Source organism: Pezoporus flaviventris, unplaced genomic scaffold, assembly GCF_033815535.1.
Source record: "Pezoporus flaviventris isolate CSIRO_AGI_PZ_B2104156 unplaced genomic scaffold, CSIRO_AGI_Pfla_v1 ptg000001l, whole genome shotgun sequence".
NCBI classification, from domain to species: Eukaryota; Metazoa; Chordata; class Aves; order Psittaciformes; family Psittacidae; genus Pezoporus; species Pezoporus flaviventris.
In genome coordinates this window covers 13,077,193-13,100,543 of record NW_026892549.1, presented here as the reverse complement: position 1 = coordinate 13,100,543, position 23,351 = coordinate 13,077,193, and the positions used below count along the sequence as shown (strand labels likewise).

The 23,351-nt window shown below is 38.4% G+C and overlaps 2 protein-coding genes across 9 annotated transcripts in view; one reads left to right on the top strand and one right to left on the bottom strand.

The window, feature by feature from the left end:
- GTDC1 (glycosyltransferase like domain containing 1) overlaps window positions 1-4,200 on the top strand; it is a 321,331-nt gene extending 317,131 nt beyond the window's left edge. For both annotated transcript variants that reach the window (XM_061445084.1, XM_061445032.1), the window contains one exon: window positions 3,148-4,200. Coding sequence is in view for 1 of the 2 variants with exons in the window: in XM_061445032.1 (XP_061301016.1) it covers window positions 3,148-3,252 (105 nt within the window). In the remaining variant the exon portion in view is untranslated. The remainder of the gene's footprint in view (window positions 1-3,147) is intronic.
- The window catches only part of ARHGAP15 (Rho GTPase activating protein 15), a 392,541-nt gene that overhangs the window by 71,677 nt on the left and 297,513 nt on the right, over window positions 1-23,351 (bottom strand). The gene's annotated exons all lie outside the window — the stretch shown is intronic.

The following is a 23,351-nucleotide window of genomic DNA, read 5'->3' as shown; positions in this document are numbered from 1 at the left end:
GCACTGATTATGCAATGTGCAACTCTGAATGGCTTATAGCACATTGTAGCATAGTTCCATCCCATTGGCTACAGTAGGGTGCAGGCAGATGGATGACAGTGACAAGGAGAGAAGTGCTTTTGCTTAGCCGTGCGTTAAGATGCCATCCAGAAGCTCTGTGCACTGCAGACACTTCATTAGGATGCCAGGATAATGGTAAACTACCACTCAGAGTGACACCCCATTTCCTGCTTACTGAGCTCTCCAACCTCGGCAGATGTCAACAATCTCACAGTGCTACAGAGCAGACCTAACTTTCCAGGCACTTTGACTCCAATTTTTTTCCCTTAACAGTGCCATACATTACATGCAATATGTAACAGCAAGTACCAAACAGAAAACAAAATTTGCTGCCCTAATTATAACAAAGCAGCATCTGACTTAGGTACTGCATGCCCAGTGTACATACAACTGGTTGGGCGGCATAAAAGAGGAACGATCTTCATCAGACAATTTTGGGGGTTAATTAAAATTAGGACTTGATAGCCAATAGATAGTCTGATCCCAACTGAAATGGTTGTGCTTCACTGCTAACTTCTACCAAGTTGAATATGCTTAAATATGTTGAGCTCTTTCCTGGTATTTCATACACTGTTGCAGCAGTGTTTGCTGCACAGAAAGAGCAGACTTGAGCATCTGCATGTGTGATATTTTCTCTGCAAATGTACAACTCGAGGCTGTAACACACCTCCCCATCAGCAGTTAAAGCCAGCAGACAGACTGCGCTTCGAAGCTTGACCAGCACTCCTTTTCAGAGAAACACAAATAGCTGCTCACACTTTCAAAAATTGTCTTCAGTTACAGAAACAGTATCCATAAGCTGCAGCTATTGGTGTGTAATTATGTATGGCTTTGAGACTGGGAATCCTGCTTATGTACAACTTTTTTCCCCCCACATTTTTTGGCCAAAAAGGTGCCTTAGCAGGAGTGCTCTGCCCTCCCATAGTGGTGGCCTATTCATACTTATTTTTTGCTGCATGAAGTGGTGAAGGCATGGCAAGGCATCACTGCCAGCTCCTGAAATCCCTGCTCCCCTCTTCTTCACAGCCTTTTCTTGCCCCCACTGCGTGGGCTGAGGATGGGCTTCCATTAGTATCCCTCTGGTTCTCACCCACGCTCTCCAGACTGCCATGTTGGTTGAGGACCAGGGGACAGACAGTGATTTGAGACAGAGAAAACCTGTGGCAGGGGCAAAGCATTTCTCAGATTTCACCTTACATGAAAATTAGGATGCTGAATAGGAACTGTCCTAGAACAATTGCAAAGTCAGGGCCATATCCCATCACACTTATTCAGCTCTTGTCTGTTTTCCTAGGGAAAATTCCCACCAAAGGTCTTATATGCACTCTGACTTTCCTCACTGCAAATGGTGCCCTTGGCATTGCTGTTGAAAGGTGGGATTAGGCCCCTTATCAGTGCTACAGGAGAGATCCCAGGAAAAGTGAAAACTGGAGATATGTTTTAGGTGGTTAAGCTGTAACCTTATATGCTTAAAAAGAGACTTTTCAAATATGCTGAAAATTTTTTTTCATATTTATTTTGGTATTTTTGCTCTGTTCTGCCTAACTTTTACTATATTAAACTCCAGCAAAAGAAGGAAGCAAAGAAGTTCATTTCTCAGATGACCCACGTGAAAGGGTTAAAAGGATTTAATATTTTTAGTCATCAAAGAAAAACACACATTCTACTCTACTTTTTTTTTCTTTTTTTTTTCCCTTTTAACATGAAAAAAAAAAAGTAAACAGCATCCCCCCAAGGGAGATTTAGATTTGAAGACTGTTCATTATATCATTTGAATAAGACTAGACCTGGCCTTTTGACTTTGAACCACTACCAAATTTCAGGCTGTGAGGAAATTGTTCTACATTTCCTGACAAATTGAGTTAAGCAGACATTAAGTGGGCTTTAAGAAAACAAATGGCCATCTTTATCACAGGTGGACACTGATGGCTTAATGGGGCCTGGGCTGATTGTATCACTTCTAATGGCTTGACGGGAAGCATTAGGGTTTTTGCATAAAGAACTGGCATTGCGAACCCTGCTAACACAGACCTGTCAAGCGTTCTGTATCCCTTTGTGCATGGAAGCAGATGTTTGTATGTATACTATGAACTGGCATTAGAGCAAGCGACAGATGCCTGTATGAATGCCAGGTTTGTGAATTTTTACAGCAGGAGCATGTTCTGAGGAAGTGCAGCCCTGCCCTCTATCATAGGTAATTCCCAGTGGAACTTGCTAAATCCCAGCTATGTTTTCATTATTTGGTTTTCCTAGCAACTGGATGAATGTGTCTGTCCTGAAAATGCAAGAGATGAGAACACTACCAAATTCTTGCAAATTTGCAAGCACGAGGCTGGTTTGAAATTATTTTCTGCAATTTCCTTTTGTGCCATGCAATCTAAACTAACCTTTCTCAGAGGGGAAAGTGGTATTATAGCTATATAATTAAAACTTGCATTAATGCTAGCTGGTGAACCATTCTCCCCCCTCCTCCGTGTTCCCCCCCTCCTTTCCCGAGCAAAAAAAGAAATGTAGAATTCGATACATGGAATTTCTCTGCCTTCCACATTTACAACTTATACTATAGTTGTCTGTCAACAATACGAACAGGTAGCTTGCAGTCCATTAAACAAATACAGTGCCCCCCTCACTTTTATTTGACATTTTATTTGGCTGTGACAAATGAGCAGCAGTTGGATTATAACATAATTTGTCTTGTCTTTATTACCAGCACAAAGGACACCATTCATTAATTATTCTGCCGTTGCAGCTTAACACTAACTGGAAAGGTCCCTCTTCGGACAGATGGCGGGGACGATGTTATTTATATCAATCAGCCAAAATCCTCAACAAGGATTACTGTTCCTGAGACTACAATGATTTATTTCTTTTTACCTCACCCTCCCGCAACCCCCTTCTGCTTTCAGCGATTTCTCTATAAAAATGAAATTTGATGGGAATCTTAAAGCAAAGCCATATTTAACCTGTTAGCTTGCAAAACAACATGCATGCTACATCAGTTTAACTACACAGGATTAGTTGCATATTTTGAAAACTTTCAGCTTTTTTTTTCTTTTTTCTTTTTTTTTTTGATCTTCAGCTCCACAGAAAAGATTAACTGAGGGTCCTGGAGCGGCAAGTTCAGCAAAAGTTTGCCTTTTCTCTAACACCATACTGCTGTTGTCCCCAGAGACCACCAGGATCAGGAAATAGTGCCAGCTGTCAGGATTTCTCTCTCTGATAAGATGAGATGACCCACCTTATTACAAAGAGACCAGCAGTAGACCCTTCTGTGAGATGAACTGGAATGTTTATTAAAACTCCAGGCTAAACTGGGGGTCAAATTGTACAGGAGACAGATGCTCATCAACTCCTACTGGATGCAAGTCTTTATTCGGTATCAAGGGGTGGAGGGATTTTACCTAACTTGTTCTGCCTTGTTAACAATCCTGCCCAATGCATGATCAAACAGTAATCATTTCTTCCGTTGTAATCCAGATCTAAAAATCACTTACAAGGTCTCAGAAATACTGCCCTTGCTTGTGCATGTTCTCTTTTCAGAAGTGGTCTGCATGCATTTCTATATCTCATCAGGACTGACACATCTAAAGTTTTATCCAAGTTGCACATACTGTTAATGAAGACTAAAATAGGAAAACTTTCATTGTCTGAAGAAATTATTGGTATAACCTTGCTATCCTGATTAGTTTGCAAATATTAAAAGTCCCATCAAGACAAATATCAGCAACATGCAAATACCCTTGCAGGTTGTGATTAAGATTTTAAATGTATCCTTTTGCTTTTAGTTAATGAAAAACAAAGTCTTGGAGGATCTAAGTTGTAATTTATTAAACATGAAAGGCTCCTTGATGAAATATAGAAATGAGATATATTTTGCATTTCAAAGATTTAAGCTGACAACTTACTTGCATGCAAATAAGAGCAAGATTTGTAAAAATATTTGAAAAGAAATTATTCCTGAATGTACTTATTACAATAATGTGGCATGTAGATAAGAGAAACACACAGCATTAAAAGACATTCATTTCTCCAAAGTCTTAAAATTAGCTTCTTTCTGCCATTGTGTATTAATGTTCTTCTTCAGGAATGCAGCATATTAAAGAACTGAACAGAATTAGTAATAAATTTGTTAATTACAAATTTAAGCAACACAACTGTGTTGTTTTCCCAATATGTTTTTTTTTTTTTCAAAAGCAGAATTGCTAATGCATTTTAATCATTTATGTATAAACATTTGAAGATAAAATATTCTGAAGTTTATCAATTTCAAGAGCTGTTTATTTGCTGGCAAAATAGGGCATGTTATACAACATATATCTTATCATTTTTGCTCATCAAATCCCCATTTGCAGAATGCAAATTTCTCTGGTCTAAGTGCTCTTGCACCTCAATTTAAATGAATAATAGGATAGACTCTATTAAAATCGGTTTAAGGTTGCCATGGGTGACATATCAGTAGGGTTAAAATGAGAAAAAAGGTCACAGAGGCAGTCTTTACAACCTGTTTTTTTTATTATTTTTCTTATTATAATGAAGCATATGTGAGTATCTATATAGGTGTAAACAACAACATATTGAAATTGTAGACAATACTTAGTTTGTGGACCTTTTTCTTCCTTTGTTTGTTTTTTTGTTTTTTTTTTTTTTTTAAGACAACTTAGTCCACACCAAATAAATGTGAAATTAGAGTGTCACCACCAATAAATTTCGGTATGTATTCAGTTGCACTGAAAATTAGAGGATAAGCCTCAGTGCAATAACGTTGTAGACTGACAGATTGTGGATTTGTAGAAATAACAGAGAACTCAGAAAGACTGTACTTTTCCTGCAATAAATCCTTCATTTCAAGGAACCAGCAAGGTACTGTAATCATATTAACAAAGCAGCCAGAAACTATAACCAAACACCTCATTTAAGAAGAATTCTGAATCTTCAGTTAACCTGATTTATGGGATTATGCATGCAGTTATTTGATAAGTATTGAAAATACTACCACTTCACACTGAAGGCTTCCTTGATCTATCTTTTTGTGCTTGTGTCATAGTTTTATCCTGTTTAAAGCTTAAAAAATACTGCTTCTGACCATTCTAAAGACTTAAAGTAAAATTGCAACTTTCCTGAGTTTTTCTTTTATCCTTTAAAAGTCAGATCTCTTTATTTTAGTAGTTCCCTTATCACTCACATTTTTGTACTATGAATGATTTTCATTTGGATTTCACAGACTCAGATTTTTGATTCAAGGAAGAGTTATATTTTCTCTCTTTTTTTTTTTTTTAACCTACAATAAGAAGAAAAGTCTCCTTATTTGCTAAGGTTACAGTGTTAGTTTAATTTTCATAGGAGCAGCAGAATATTTTGAAGTGAGTAACGTTTACCAAGTCATTAGTTTTATGCAAACTAGGAAAGAAGATGAAAGCAAAAAAATTATCAATTATTTATAGATTGTTAAAATGTATCCTCATGTACTGCTACTGTATAGAAATGACAGTTAGCCAAACTTACCTTCTATAATTAATAATGCATATATTATGCTCTTTGGGCAACTAATCACCAATTCTACAAATTTGTTTGACACTGCTAAAAATACCTCAAAAATGCACGGGTTAAAATAGGAAAAGCAGAACAATGTTCTCCTGTTAAGGAATGGCCAGCTTGAACAGGCTTTCAGCTACAGTTAAGACTCATGCTGCCCTTCCAGTTGAGAAAATGGTGGTCTACCAAAGCGCTTGACAACCTGATTGGCACATGTGAAATTTAAATTCAAAGGCTCCTAACGGAATAGGTCTTCCAAACTGGTGGTTTGACTGATACACTGAAAGCAACCCACCGCATTTATCACCCTCTGCCTCGACTCGAAACTTCAGAAAATGGTAACAGCAGTGCTCCTTATGTCCAAGCTACTGGCCAGGCAGGCGCAGATCAGCAGGCCACACTGCGCAACCTGTTTCTTTGGCGGTACAGATTTGGAAACGGCAGATATAGCTCACGAGGGGCAGCCGCTCCATTCGCACCTATCAAAACAACAGGCAAGGCTGCCACGCTTTCAACTAGAGGAGCAGAGCGGGCGAGAGGCAGCACCACCGTGGGTGTGAAGGGATGCCGTTCTGCATCCCGACAAGATGGGGTGAAGGTAGTCCAGTGTTTGCGGCCAGGTGGCTCCTTCAGTCCAACCTGTTTTTCTCCTCTGTATCTTAAGAAGGGCCTCTTAAGCATTGTTTTCCCTTTGAAACTGTTTTTCATTCTTTTTTTTTTTAAATTTTTTTTTCCCCTTTATTTTTCCCCTTTGGAAATTTGATCTCACAATATGACTAGTAGTGTTAGGTGTCTCACGAAAATGTCACTTATTGCCATCCCTTTTTTTTGTGGGCTCCTAAAAGCATCTTTGTGGTAGATGTGGTGGAATTCAGTCACTTAGATGCTGACAGCTGACCACATCAAGAGTTACCCTGTTGTATTCATGTTATCCTCCAGCTGCTCCAAGACCTGAGGAGCTTCTGGGATGCTTCATGCAGTGTCTCAGGTGCTGTAAAGCATATTAAATGACACTAGATGCATGGTATTTTAGTAAATATATTTACCTGGTGTAGCTGAGCATTTATTATTTTACCTAGAGGCTGTATCTGCACACTTGCAATCTAGCTTACTAGCTTTTGCTGTCAGGGGTGGGTCATGTTCAATCCCCAACACTGTGTTCCACTACCAAAGGGTTGGGTAAGGGTCATGAGGAATTTGGGTGCACATAGGGAATGTTGTCCCAGCACATCTCAACAAAAAATCATTATGGAAATATTTTGACCTATAACTACAGATCTTTTGATGTATAGGGTACAGCTGCTACCATGGCTGATGGCTTATCTTGGATATGAACCAGCTCCATGCTGAAAACACCAGGTAAATAATCATTTTGCGTTGACTTAGCTTTGTTCCACTGATTTTGCTGCGCTATTATTTTCAGTAGAAGATGCCCTTTACAAAACTGAATGGTTCCTACACTATGTTAAGCCCTGGTAAGGGTTTGTTAAAAGCTTTAATCACTGGCTACCTGTTACTACATAGAATACAGAAAAGCCCCCCATAATCAAATCAGACAGTACAGAAAAAGAATTATTTTATTTTTGTTATAAGCATGCTATTTGTAATAACTCATGGGCATTCTTGGATGTATAAATATCAAGGCTTTGCCAAATATTTTAACCATCCCTCCATGGCAAATTGTCTTTAAATACTGGCAGGTTTTTTTCTTTTTAACATTTACTTGTGGACCAAAAACACTTGCAGTCTATTGCCCCTGGCCTTCTGTGAGAATGTTAGTTAGCAATGCTCATAAAAACTCAATTCATCAATGTGAACATAATTTGCTATGAACAGAAAGCTCACAAAAGGGTGAATTTGTCAGATAGACAGGTGGCCTGAGATCTCTCCCTGATACTGAACGATATGAATAATAGATTCTGGTAAATGTATGCCAAGACTTGAGCTGTAAACACAGCTGCCTCCATTCCCTTCCAGAATAACAGCTTCGAGAACGAAAGCACAGGAACCACAGTTCCACCTGAGGACTAAGCCTGTGCACGTACACACACACAAACACACACACAAATGCAATGTACTTGCAGGCTCACAAAGAAAATAAGCCCCAGAGAAAGGACATAGCTGTTTCCAGCTCCTTTTGCAGACCCTTGCGATGAACGGATTTTTAACATGTGTAGAGAGCAGAAGGAGAGAATAATAGAAAACATTTAAAATATATTTTAAAATGTATTCAGTCACAGAAATAAATTTTTCTGTGATCCAAAGGAAAAAAAACCCAAACCCTCAGCTGGCTTTTGTAGGTAAAGAACCCAGACATAAGACCCAAAAAGAAAAAAACATCATAGTGTCACAGCTGAACATGAAAATAAAATTACAGAGCTTTTTTGCTTTGATACTAGTCCCCAAAATTAGTTAACTGTAATGATCCAAGATAGACTGCACAAAGGTTTTTGGTGTGGGCTTTTTTTTGTTGTTGCAGGCTATTTATATTTATTTATATTGCATTTGGTTGTAGCTGGGTTTTTTAGGCTTAAATCGTTAATTCTTGTCCACAGACTACGTTAGAAAGATGGTATATGCGCAAAAATGACCTTTAGGCTTTTCTACTGAACAGCTTCTGCTGTATGGTTGCACAACTTAACTTTAGAGTAGGCAGAAGTCTGTTCCAGGCAATCCAAATGACCAGCAGTACAAAATGGTCGCTGTAATGTCTGGAGACCAGTGGGAAGGACTTAATCCCCAGTCAGGCCTTCTAGGACAGCGTCAAATGGGTAGGAGAAAAAGGACCATGGTATAGTGCCTTTACATTGCTAAAAAAGAAACCAAAACAAGTCTTAAAATGGAACCCACTGGGGCCAGCCACATTCATTTTGAAAGCACATTAACAGTGTAGTACAAATGCTCTGATGCAGTTGACTTTAAAAGGCAAATGTGTAATGTATTGAAGGAGAGAATGGCTGTCTGAAGTGCTTGTTTTGGGCTATCAAACATTTTTATTTCTGAAGTTCTAGCTGAGGACTCAGCTCTATTCTTTGCATGGTCAGGATTTAATATATTTCCCCCCTTATAGGTATAAAACAAAGGACTTTTCCCACACTAGAATGCCTTATTTTAGGGATAAGGCAGGCTACTTATTTGATCCTTCCCTGGCAGTCATAGCCAAGGAAATGAACTTGGAATTATATCATCTGAAGTTCATACATGTTTGTTAATATTTGTTATTTAGGAAGGATGCTTCTCTGTAATGAGTTGGCTAAGGTGAGAGACATGTAGCAGTGAATACAGAACCAACACATTCAAAAGCTCCCAAAATGTGACCGCATATGAGATATTAAAGGCAAAATGGAAGTTCTGAACAAATGAAATCACTGTCAGAATAATAAAAGAGAAATGAGCTATGATCTAATCTGTTTTCTAGCAGTGTCACAGAGGAGCTATAATAAAAGCTATTTGCAAAGTTCAGAATCATTTCCCATGCAAAGCCATCCACACACACACTATATGACTTTGGACAAATGGAGGGGGTCTTGGCATTGCCAAAAAGTTGTATGCGGATAGTTTACTATTAGTTTTAAGTTTGTGCACCTAAATTTCACAGTTGGCTGCAATTTAAGCTCCCTCCCTCTTTGAGATGGCACATGAGCTTGTGCACCTGGCTTTCTCCCTCTATTATTGGTATATCGTCTTCAGCCCTTTCCAATTACAAACTGCAAGTATAAAGGACAAACAGAAAAAGAATAAAGTCACATCATAGGATGCTTATCTAACCTGCTTTTGCACCATGCATGCTATAAATGAGAGCACAGCAAAAGATATTGTGTCCTCATTGGAAATGCTTGTTCTGTTCTTCTCCTTGGAACAATGCATGAAGTGCAATCCCAATTACTGTGCAGCTCTATTTCTGTGGCATTGGCTCTGCAAGCAGTGTGTGAGGAAGAGACATGCAAAAGGGACCCAAGGATGGATGAAGTGAGCATATAAATGCCTGTTTCCTCTCTTCACAAGGAGTATACGGCAAACGATAAAATAATGATGAAGGTATACCTGGAGTTATGCACAGAGGTAATGAAGCAGCTGCCCTGTATACTCCTCCTTTTAAAACACGTAAAAGCAACTTAAGGCTGTTCAAAATACTGATCATTTCCCTGTGTTATTTGTTGCATTTTAAAATAAATCTATGTTGGACAGCTGGAAATAGGACTGAACCAAAGGGAAGAGAACATGGAGCAGAGATGAGCTGACCTTTCTCTAGGCTGTGGAAAAAAAGTATGAAAAGGTGGAAAATGGCATCATCCAGTGATAACCACACAAGTGGAATAACAGCAACTGAGCTCTATATAGATATTTCTCTTTTTGATTCAGCGTCTTTTACTGTAAGTAGATTGAGGCACAGCAGAGGGAGGAAAATATAGAGAAATAATGATTTCATCAGTACAGCATCCACCCATTTAAAACTTGTGGATATCTGTAGTGGAGATTGAAGAGGAGCATGGGCCCCATGTGTACCTATAAAGGGCCCCTGTCCATCAAAGGGACTGGTGACACAGAGATCTCTACTACTGTGGAAAGGAATTAATTAACATCAATGGGAAAAGCAGCAATGACAATGAAAAGTAGGACCTCCCTGGCTCCCTAGAGCCTGATGGCATTGCTGGGAGGTTTTCCTCTAAATGTTTTGGTATGTGCTTATAAGTTATCACCTGTTCAGGATCATGTCTATTGGAAATGGAGTTTGATATGGTCATTCATCATGAAGATGTGGTGATGAGCAGTAATAAATGAACTCCTGAACTTCATAAGGGTGGGCTCTGTCCTCTATGAGAGAGACTCTTTCAGACCTGCCTGTGTTGCTCAGCAAAGAGCCTTGCAAAAAGACACCTAGGATTCATGTACACAACCATTATGCAAGTCTCAAAATGCAAAAGTAGGCAAACCACTAATCTGCACCCAGATCTCTTGCTTGTCGTTACACAAATCTCTCCCTGAAACTCCCAATTCCAACTGCACCCACCTTTCTTGCCTCACTTTCCTCTTTGCTTGTCAGTCTTTTACTTTCCATCAAATATCTCATGCCCTCAAGTAAAAAAGAAAAAAGAATAAAAAAAAATAATTACAGAGTGAAGGATTTATTCAGTAGCAAAAAAGCCATCATCTGGCATCTGAGTAACGTGAAGAATCTTAATTCTTTTTCATTTTACTGGACATGGGAGTTACTATGCAACTTGATAAAATAATTCTTTTGATGCAAAAGCACAACCATACAGCCAGTGTGAGTAACCAACAAAACCGCAAGAAGTCAGATAAATATAGATACATTGCCTCTATGTGGGAAGGCCTAATGTGTGGAGAAGACAAATATTGAGCCCTCTGTCTGGTGAAAGACAGTATTGCTGTATTAATAGAGATGACTGGCTATGGTGAAATGAAATGTGAGAGCTCATCCAGTCATGCCATTGCATGGTGGACTTCAAAGGGTGATTTTGTTAATTTCTGACATACTGAACATGAAAGCTAAATGGACAGCTTGAATATAGGAGTGTAATCCAGCCTCACTACCCACCCTACTATAATGATGGTGTTATTTTGTGTATGCATTTAAAAAAATCAGAGAATGCATGGAAATTGCAAGGCATTTTTCAAACGTTTCAGTTTCTATTTAACTTATGATAGAGTTTAAGGTCAGGCTGTTTTAGAAAATAGCTGTGCACCTAAGAAGCTCTATTCTGAAAAAGAAAGTTGATTTGTGTTATCTAGCTTTGATGTTATTGAAATCCATCCCTATCTATACTTCCAGAACTCTAGTCCCAACAGTACTTGAATACAGAATATGATTTGTATTTATTTTAATTAATTAATCTTCATAATTCTATCTAGTCTTTCTTTCTGATATAGCTTCTTATTTTCACCTCCATGCATCTGCATGATTCCCTAATTTTTTCTTATTATTGTACCACCATCAGAAATAACATTAGTCAGGTAAGCTTGCCACGTCATTTCTGCATGTGATACAGCTAACCCTTCTGTTTCCATTGGAAGTACATTACCGGTACAGTAAATGTGTTTATGAAGGAAAGAGTAGTATATAATGAACATCATTTTATGAGCAAGTAGATGCATGATTATTTATGATAACGAACATACTACATAGATCACAGAGTGCAAACTGATCAAGAAATAGGATGCATACATAGATTTTCTGATCTTTTGCATGTTCCCAGAAGTAACAATAAAACTACATGGCTCTACAAGTAAGAAAGTCACAGAAGAATCCCCATGCATAGAGGAGTCCTTTGGTGACTTAAAACCGCCACACTGATTCTTCTGAAGTTATGACTTGAAGCCAGCTCAGCTAGACCTCAGCTTTTAGTCCACAAACTCACAAGATGTGCCACTGTATCCAAGGTCCAATTAGGAACAAACATCCAGTAGAGTGTTAACAAAAAACATAAAAAAGCAAATATACTGCTTTCTTTTTTTTTCTTTTTTTTTTTTTTTTATTGGGAGAAGGAAATTCCAGGATATTAAAAATTGTGCAGTATATTGGCATCTATGGCTGAATAACACACACACGCACAAAATCTGGCATGGGGAATGAATTAAAGAATATGAAAGGCCAAGATTCCTCCCAAGGATATTTAACCAACCTCCTGGAAAACACACTTTGATTGCAACTGTCGAAGAAGCAGGCTGGTGCACCAGGGGAACACTGTGTAGCAGCCTCACGCTGGACAGGCTATGCATTCTCCTAACACGCAATATAGCTCTCAGTAAAGCCACTAAGTTTTATTGAGGCAACGCAGTCCTACATTATTTCTTCAGCATGTTGTCTTCAAGTGAACACCTCCTTTACCTCCTGATGGAGGAAAATATATTAGAGGCACACATCTAGGGTAAGAGAGTCTGTGGTCACAAACTAGAAAAGAGCTGCCTCTCTCAGGTCACAATCCCTGAAATTACTCCTACACGACTTGGAGGTTTGAGATAGCCTTAGCCTTATCTGAATGTTTTTTGGTCTTGTTTTGTTGTTTTTCTTTTTAAAGGAAAACGTATAACCATTATGTACACACACACGTATATATATTACAGTAGATGACATATTCCTCATATGAAAAATCCCAACCCAGACCTAAACTAAAATACCACTCCTCCTTCCCCCAGCAGTTTGACAAATTTGAAGAAACTTTCCAAAGGACCCCAGGCTGCTTTCTATGTCTAGTAGAGAAATCTGCTAGACATAGAAACCCACTATGTCTATAACTCCAGTTGAACTATTGCACAAAACGTGGAGATGGCCCTTTCTTCCCTGAAACGTTCTGGGCCACAAGCTGGATGTGTCAGGAATATAGCAGATGGGGAAAATGTATACAAGTGTATTAATTTTGTGGCCCAGATTTATGCAGAACACATATTTGCACAGAATTTATATAGGATTTTAAATCTTGTTTTAACCCTTACTAGACAGGTGTGAAGCTTGGAAACAGGGTGAAAGTATAGCAAAAAGTATTGGTGAGGCAGAGGGGGGGAATAGGACTGAGAGGACTGCTGCTGTAACTGCTTGCTTTGGTATCTGATTTACACAAGTTAATCTGCATGCCTCAGTTTACTCTCTGTGAAATAGTTATACTAATACTAATATCTCACACTGCCTTTGCACAGCTCTGTTAATTAGCTCATAATTAATTAGGTTCTTAAAGCTTCCTGGTTGAAAGCAGAACTGGGTAAATAAAGCTAAAAGAGAGCCTGCATGTTCACAAATATTCAGGTGAGCATTTTTATTCACTCAAATTCTCCCAAAGACAAAAGGGCTGTGCATGCCAGTGTGGAGAAGTATTCTGAGAACATTCACACCAGATGTGTGCTCATGACCATCCTGAAAAGCTCTTTTCATTGTTTGCACAATGATTTGTCAATGAGTTATAACTGTTCATGAATTATTTCCCAAAGCAAAAACTAAATTCCCTCATGGCTGTACAGGCTGGTCTGTACAAACTTTTAAAACTGCTTTAGCTATAGCTGTTTAAAAATGACTTCAGCTACTTTGGTGTGACATCCTGCTGCATTTGGAGATGCACCTGATTTACAATAAGGTGACACAATGCATTTTTAGTTGTCGACTGAGAAACTTTAATAAGGATCTCATTTTATTATTCCTTTTTCATGAGGTTTACTGGGTAAACTTAGAGATGGCGTATGTGCTGGCAGCAGCGTGGCAGCCCCAGCTGGGCTGGCTGCACAGGCGTCACAGGCTGCCGGCACAGCTGGGCTCTGCCGTGGCATGGCAGGGCCACGGGGAGGTAACACAGCTCCTGCAGGACTCTGGAATGGCACTGACAGGCAGCCGTGGGAAAATTCACTCAGAGAGTAGCTCTGCAACAAGGTTTTCTGTCTGAGGAAGCCTGGGGTAGGAGTAAGCCTCTGAAGGATTGTTTTGTTGTTGTTGAATAGATCAAGCTTTTTAAAAAGGTAAAACACCCAGGTTTTACACTGTTTACTAATGGTGGGTGTTATAGTGCTCATTGGCAACCGTGATGGGAATCCCATCCTCAGAGAGGTGCTCAGAGATCTTCAGCATGCACTGAGAGAGATTCGGGATCTTCAGTAGAAGTGCATCCTGCAGCCTGACTTGACCCAAGTCTGTAAATACATACAGAGCCATGAACAGCAGAGGAACCAGGAAGGAAATGCTCTCCCAGATTCTGCTGGAGAGATAAGTCTCTCTTTGGGCTTCCTTCCCAGGTTCTGCCTTGCTCCTGGGCTTAGGTGGTTATATCCTTCTCTTCATGACACAGTAGCACCAACATCTCAACCCACCCATTACTTTCCAGCAAGGAAGATGCTCATTCACTCCAGTGTTAATATATAATCTAGTCCTTAAAGGGACTTGAGTATCAATTTAATACTATTATAAATACTTATAACAAATATTGTAAGCACATACTAACTATTACAAAGCATTCTGATGTGCTCTGACCTCAGGCAGCTTTTGTATTAAAATTGAGGCAATTCTAGAATGAGCTCCTGGGTTATCTTTAGAACTGCAGTTTATCCAAATAAACTTTATATTGATACATGTTGAGGACAGGTAGGATTTGCAGATATAAATAATTTAATGAGCCTGGTCCTAACTGATTATTCTGTGTGCAAATCTACCCTTATGTTGCTATACATGCTCACATCATATACCTTTTTGTTCAAGCCATCATAGCCAGAGAAGGATAAAAACTGTAAATCATCCCTTAAATTTAGCTCATCCTCAGAACATCATGGGATTTAATGACTGATACAGAGTGGAAGTGACAGACAGGAAAGCCCTGTTAACCCAGAGGTCCAGAAGATATGCTGAAACATTTTCAAAGAATTCATCATGCCTGTTATCATAAAAGTGGCTCAGTTCATTAAGTGAATAATTTCCAGTGAATTTTTAGCTCAAATTCCATGTAAATAATGTATAAAAGGAGAACAGTCTAAATTCTCCATTAAAATATTCTCTGCAGTAAATTTGACAAGCTTCTGAAAAAAAACACACCAGCCCTAAAAAAAAACCAAACCAAAACCCAAAATTGTATCAACTGAAAAGCCTGCAGTTATGTAGTACCTTGTTCAATAACTCAGGAGAACATACAGTGTGCTATCTGCAGGATAGCATTTTTTTTTTTTCTCCAGATGTCTCTTTTTCCTTCCAGAAGTTGCAGAGCATTGGACAAGCAGTAACAGATGATGAACACATGCATAACTACAAATGGGCAAGCTGATTGTTTTCAGAATTGGTATAAACATTTGCTCTTGGATTGAGATTTAGCCCATAGCAAATCTTTACATTCTCGTTATAAACCTCTGACAAAAAGAGCTTCTAATGAAAATGCTGACAGTGTGAAAACATGGTTATGGTCAGGAAAACAAATGGATAAAAAGTGGTATTTTGTAGTTCCATATGTATACTTCATCAGGGAAGTCTTTGCTAAGTTTACATTTCAAAGCAAAAGCTTGATGATAGCTGCTTCTCCTACCCTTTCTATTTAGGGCCACCAAACCTACTGCTATTACTTCTATCTCCTACACTACCATTTAAAAAAAAACAAACCCAAACAAACCAACATAACACAGGCTGGGATATGAGCTTCTCTGAGAGCTAAGTGAGAGAGCCAGCAGCTGGATTTTTGTAGCATCTCGTTTTGGTGATATAGATACTAGCACAGCTCAACAGCCCCAGTCAGGACATGGCCTCACTGCAGTAGTGTGTTATGGACTGGAAAAAAAGGGAGAAAAAGCACATGTGGAGAAGACAATTGCATTGTAACTGTTTGCAGTGGGGGCCTGGCAGGAGGAAGAAAAGAAGGAGAAGAAAAGGCTCAGCAGGGCAGGAGACATGGGACAGGCACTCTGGGAATGATTTCCCAAAGGTTGCTGCTACTTCCTGGGAGGTAGAAAAAGAGGTCCTGCCCCTCTTCTGCCTGAAAGCGGGATATTTGGAAGACTACAGTATTTCTTCTAAACTTAGGCTAGACATTCTTTTGGCCTGTTGTGATGGAATTGCCAATGTGGGGAACAAGGATGATAACAGCTGGGGAGAATTTCAGCCCTGCATTATGAGAAAAAAGGGCAAAAAGAAAAGATAGTTTACTACAACTAAAATGTGTATGGAATTGATGGTTATAATAGAGGACAAGGGAAGGCAACACAACGGCAACCTCCTTTGAGCAGCTAAACCAACCCCCCCAGCACAGTGCCAGCATCCTTGTTGGCCATTCCATGGTCCAAAGGGCAGCCTGTGGGTGGAGACAAGTGCATATAAAGCCTATTGAATTTTTTTATTCATCAAAGCATAATCAAAGTGTAGATCAGTAAGTGATATTGGGCAGAAATGTGGGTTTACAGGCACAGACCATCTGAATGTTTTTTTGGACAAGCCATTGAATTAGGTGCTATCTGACAGAGCATATATGTTTTTCTTCAGTACAATCAGGGCTTACTAGGCTTGCTTTAAGATAGCAACTATGGAATAAAAGAAAAAGATAAGACAACATAAGATATAAAAAGAAAAAAAAACACCCTAACCCAAGTTCTCAAGAACCACGAATGTCAAACAAACATGGGACTGACAACCAGTAGGAAATCAGGCAAAGTGATGGTGCAATAGGGTATGTAGGGCAGTAAAATCTGGCATTCCTGTTTATGGGCGGGGGGGGAAGCAGGGTCACCTTTCCTTGACTGATGTGTCCTGTACAGTTCTAAAGCTCGTTATTGTGAGAAAGACACTGAAAAATTATCAAGATACTCATACAATGCAAAAAACCCAAAACTAAGTTAAAAAAGGGACAACTTTTAATAACACGCTAAAAGCAACAATGTTCACAGTGAGATAAAAAAGGGCTTGGTTAAATGATGACCAAGGATGCCAGAGGAATGGGAGTGAACTACTAACACCTGGAGCCAGCAAGAATTTTATTAATGACTTCAGTTTGACCCAAGTTCTACTGCAAGGAGTCAGAGGAAATATCCAGTACAATGAAGAGGATATTGGAAGTAATACTTTTGCATAAAACAAATTAAAAATGTAGCTGAATTTCATGAAGACCTGATAGCAGGGCTGTCTGTGGCACTGGAAAATCCTCATGCTGCCACAGACAGAAAACAAACACACTGTTCAGAAAGACTTCACTAGCTTGTGGTATAATGAGCACAGAATTATATCATTGCAACAATATACACCCGCTGAATTTGACTCCACTTGAAAAGCTGAGAGCTCTTAAGTTGCTACATTGAAAACAATTTAATTGAACCTAGCTAATTAGAATATAACAAGTAGTTAAAAATTATGCAATGCTTTAAAAATCTTTTAATTAATTTGAAATTCTGATGACAAATTAGTAACTGTACATCAGTAACTTCCTGTGCTTGACTCAATACATAATAAAAAACCCCAAAACATATATTTTGTCAATACGGGCATTTTGAGAAAACATACACAAATTGAAAATAATAATGTAGAGTAAGGAATAATTAATTAATTCAAGCTTCAAGATAAGATCACTGTGTCCTTCTGACCCTACATGTTAATCAGTTGATTGATTAATTGCTATAATCATAATAATTATAGGATGTAAATCTAAATACATTTAGCAGTAGTTTACATTTAGAATAAAAATGTCTTTTATGTCTGTTTATCTTCATAATTTCTTGAAGCCTAGTCATACTTTTTGTTTGCCATAAATAAACCTGAGGCATTTTCAGATGCTATCTTTGTGATGAGGTAGGTTTATACTTCATCCATCTGATCAGCAATATTTTTTTGTGTGGCCTTCACCTCCTGTCTAATGAAAAATATGTTCCTAGATGAGAAACAATTATGAGCAGTAACCAATACAACTTCATCGAAAGCTCATCTTAAATGAAAGACAAGTGGACATACCAATAAGACTATTGTATAGTTATAAACTGCCTTTAACCAGGAGAGTTTTACGTATTGAATCCCTTACTACATAAATTCAGTCTGAAGTGAAATGGTGAAGCAAATCAGAATCAGACAAAAATATTAAAGAAAACAGCCCAAGAAAAATCAAAAATGCTTCTGCTGATTTCTAATTCATAGGCAATGCAGAAGACCTTGACATCTACATAATTTTTTAATTTGTTCTTTCTTGTTCAACCTAGTAATGTTTTATGATTGCACCAAAAGAAAGGTATAGGTCCTTTCAGCTCAACTGGAAAAGCTAAAATTCATTTTTCTATTAAAAAGTACATGAAAAGAAGAGACAAGGGTTACACAGTTAAATATGTTGAACATTGTTAAAAGACACTATTAGTCTAGATTTTAGGTAACTAAGGTCTCACTAAATCAGTAATGAGCTGCTTCAGCTTCAGCTGTGACAGGTAGAAGTTGTAGTTGTTTGTAAGCCACGTCCCACAGATAAAAACTCCTGTTTCTAACATTGCCAACTTGGTTAACAATTCCTACATGATTGATCCTGACTCCTACTTAGATTGTAATTCCTTTCTGTTTCTCCTGAAGTGAAAAGTGGCCTGAAATGGGATTTTCATTTCCTTTCATTTAAGCTGAGAAAGCACAGCAAAACACCTTGTTGAACCAAGGATGACATTTCTTTCTTTTTTCAACATTTAAAAAAGAATTGTCTTAATTGTCTTAATTAATTTTGCCATTGCAAAACATTAGGAAATACTAAATACGTGTGTGCCTTAGATTTGTTAAAAGAAAAGAATGACTGTCTGCTAAAATACCAGCCTTAACTCCAAATTTCATGACCGTATTCAGTTGCGAAGTGCTAGAAAATTTGGTTTCTTTGTTTACAGAATTTGTATCCATATACTGCTTTGCAACTCTCATTTTGCAGTGATATTTGTTAAATAAATAATGCTAGATTAAGAATTATAGTATAAATATTTTAAGGAGCCACTGAAGCATCCTTACAAAACCAAAACAAAACAAAGCCACTAACCAGGCAAATTCCAAGTGAATGAACTTTTATGGCCTTCAAAGGGTTACTTGACCTTCTACATTTGCAGCTTGCTTGACTCAAAGTTACAGCATTGGAGGAGATAACAGTGAAACTGTACTATAAAGATAAATTACTATCATGAATATTAAGCAACAAGGATATAATAAACATGACTACTTACATGATTCTGATTTATTGATACTGATTTGCTAGTAAATTATCACACAAAGCACTCGTTGTAGTTGTTCAGAAACATGTGCAAAATAAAGCTTGGTGGACACTTCCTAAAGACCTTGACATCTGTCACTGAATTCATACTTGGAGATTCTTGAGGTCTATTTTTCTGGTATGTGATACAGAGGTGCATTTACTTTTCCTTTCCACAGTTTTACATATTTATTTCTAATTTTTGACTGCTGGCTTCTTTAAACTCCATTTTTTAGCCACGCACAGTTTTTTAAACTACTATCATGGAGGTTCAGCTCTGACACAGTGGAACCAATCCAGCTGCAAAACCTCCTAGAGGCTGTTCATGCTTGTTTTGTTAAATAGTGCTCACTCTCAGTCAAGAGGTTTCATTACTGTATTTATGAACCTCTTGGCACCAGGAGTTGGTATTTCCTAGTGCTAAGCATTAATGCATTTTGTATCATTCTTTAGCATCGGGAACTCTAGATCACTGGTGCTGAGAGGTTAAAGACAGTAAAATAAACCAGGTATTTATTTCAAGATAGAAATCTTTAGTGTACATGTGCATGTGTGATCTGTGTGTGTCTGTACAGTCTGAGCAACTAACAGATAGCAGAGGTAGAAAACAGGCTACCACAGTCACTACCTAGTAAGAATGCAGGTTTTAAGGGATCTCAGTCTTAACAACTTCCTGCCTATATGCTGCATCAGATATTTGTTATCCAAATGGATGGAAAGCATCCTATCTGAACAGGATTATTACTCTTCAGATTTAAAAACTGCTTTGTGCTTATGTGGCTTATATCATTTAATGGCATGGTTTGTTATGTCAAACTTAAGATTATTTTTCAAGATTTCTGAGGCAGAATCTACTTCATTTTGTCTGTCATAAGCCTAAAGCATGTTCCAGAAGGACCACTTTTTTGAGGCAGTGATTCACAAATACCATCTGAACTAAAGGACAGCTACTGCTTCAAAGCAAAACCACAGATTTTGGATCAAATTCTATTAACATCCCCTAAAGTGGTTACTCCCATCATGGTTCAATATTTCTCTGTGGAGGATATCCACACAGAAGGCTAAAGTTTCTTTTTTTAAAATGTTAATACACTTTAGCTTGCAAGCAGGAATATAGCCTCATCAGGTGCCCTGATCTGTGGTTTAAATTAAAAAAAAACAATGACCTCAGCTGCAGAGAGTGTAAGTTAGTTCTGGCTGCATGTGAACATGCAGATGCAAATCAAACACAGGACAAGGAAAAGGCTATTCTAGAAGTGGCACTTGATAGCCCAAGGCTGGAGCTGCAGAAGCACATATAAGCCTGCCTGCCAGGCAACCCTCCCTGCTTCTCCTGTTTTGTTTTTGTCTGAAAAGGAAAATAAAAACAAAAAAAAGAAAAAAATAGAAAAGAAAAAGGAAAAAGAAAAGAAAAGGAAATGGAATAAGAGAAAAGGTAAACAGGAAAAGGAAAAGGAACTGGAAAAAAAGAACAGGAAAAAGGAAAACAATGGGAAAAAAGGAAAAGAAGAAAATGTAAAAGAAGAAGAAGAAGAAAGAAACAGAAGAAGGAAAAGGAGAAAAGAAAAAGGAAAATGAAAAGGAAAAAAAGAAGTTGCAGCTTGTGCACTCCCTGTATTTGCCCCCTTTATGAGTAAGCACTTTGTGGAGGTACCAGGGCAATTTCCTCCCTCTCCCTTTACTTTCATTGTCACCTGTAGGAGCGTGGGGAGAAGATATACAGTGCAATTTAGGTTGGGTGTTAGTCCTGGTCATTGCTCACTCCCGCTTCTCTATATGTGCAGCTATTGCCCTTTACATGACACTGGAACAATACTAGCTTGGAAAATATTTCCCTTGATTGCCAGGGCTGTCCTGATAATGAGGTACAAACACCAAGTATTTCAGATGAACTTTAGCAGATCTCCAGTTCTCAGTCACGTTTTAGGTTTCTAAAACCTTTGAGGGCTGTACCTCTCCGATTGCTTCAGATCTTAAGTTTTGTGTGAGTGATTAATACACCATTTGATTTTCTAACCATTTAAGCAAACCTAGGTGAATAGGGTTTGTGCCTGGCTTGCACTCTTTTTTTTTTCTTTTCCCCAGTGCAACTCTATCACTCAAAAGTGCTTAACAGCAAATGAGTCAGACCATGAGCTGTCAGTGAATTAGATTGCGCTCCTGATCTTAGCAAGATTATCTGTGTGATATACTACCTTCCCAGGCAATTAAAGCATTAACGTTTTGGCCAAAATGTAACAGTAGTCAAACGGGTTAACAGGCTAATGAATTTTATATAGAAGGGAGTCAAAGGGAGCAGTTTGACTCTGCAGGAAGCCAGTAAATTGCATTTTATTTTAAAACGGTGGGCATTTCAAATTTAATACCTGTGCAACAAGGAGAAGGCAGTGGATAGCAGAAATATTTCAGCATGCAAGGAAGCATCCTTAAAAGTAAAATTTTTGTTCGTTGAGCTTCTTGTGCAATAGCTTGTCTTGAGGCTACACACTCCCTCACACCCGTTTAGGAGGAGGATGTATAGCACTACTCATTTCTTCCATTCCCACACTATGTCTTATTTTACTTGACTTCCCTTCTCAGCTGTTATCTGGTTCAGCTGGTGTAGTGCAGCTGCTAAAGATGCTTTTCTGCAGCCACATTACCCAGTTTTCCAGCACTACTTTTTCACAATTTATGTCCATCAAGAGACGTTATGAGTCCTATTAACTTTGAACTCTGCCCAGCCTTGGTAAGAGCACAAACGGAGTAGAGGGGATGCCCCTCCCTCAATGCTCTTTTTGATGCAGCCCAGGGCATGGTTGGCTTTGTGGGCTGCAAGTGCACGTGGCCAGCTCACACTGAACTTCTCAACTAACACACCCAAGTCCTCAGCACTGCTTTCAATCCATTCTCTGCCCTGTCTGTATTTGTTCTTGGGATTTCACCAACCCATGTACAGGACCTTGCAGTTGAATGGGAACCTCAGACTTCCACCCTAACAAGTCTGTGCCTGATTTGAACCTGTGACTTAACTTCTCTTTGAAATTCTGTGAAATTCAGTGAGCGTTCTGTAGATAGTGCTATTGTTATTATTCCATTTATATTATTCTATTTTATCATGCCCTTGAGCAGCATAGCATTTTCTTTTTCCAGGCCCGTATGTGTGATATTAAACTGTGAGGGTGTTTTTTTGACCATTCATGACTTTTTTTCTGTGCCTGCCTGCCTTTGTGGAATTTTTAGAACATGTAATTTCTTGTTTCTTTCTCCATGAGAGTTTCAGACCATTTCTAGAACATTTCCAGAAAAAAGAGAGCTGTTGTAACTCCTTTCACTACCTATTACTGCTCTCAGGTGTTAAAGGTAAGGATAAACTAGGGTCAGTATTACTTAATTTTACTTCTACCTGATTTTTGTTCAAAGGTTTGTCATAGTCCTAAGTATAAATGCTAAAATTGTGGCTTTTTAGCTCAATTAATTCTTTGTTATCAGGAGTCTTATCTGAAGATGCAAAGAGTACATAGACATAGTAATATGTACTCTTTTCGTCATTATGAAAGCATATTTTATAAAACTGCAAGGTAATGGTTCATATTAAGACATATTTTATGACTGGATTTACCTGATAGAACTTGAGGACTTACACAGTTGCACAAATTGGCAGAGAAATTTCCAAATGAAGGACCTGATGTTAGGAGCACTCACACAGTATGGTAGCAGCACACTGCTGCTGGAGAGCCCAGTGAGAGGTAATAGTTTCTTGAAGGACTTGTATAAGTGAAACCAGCTTAAATTTAGCAGGGGCCAAAGCTGCTTGAAGTATTTAGGATGCATAAATGTACTCCATAAAGTTAGTGCTTACTCTGAAGTAGTCCAGGTCCTCAAATAGTGTACTAGTCCAGGTCTTCAAATATCTACATGATGAGGACCAGAGAAAACTCAGTTGTCATCTTTTTTCACCATGATATTGTCATGCTATTCTTTGCTATTTCTGATCATCAATCAGGGATACGTGGTGTTACTTTCATTACTCTTATTTGGGAAGGTAACGAGTTTTAGATAGAAGGTGTATGGAGAGATGAAGACAGCACAGCACTGCATGTGATGACTTTCTGCATT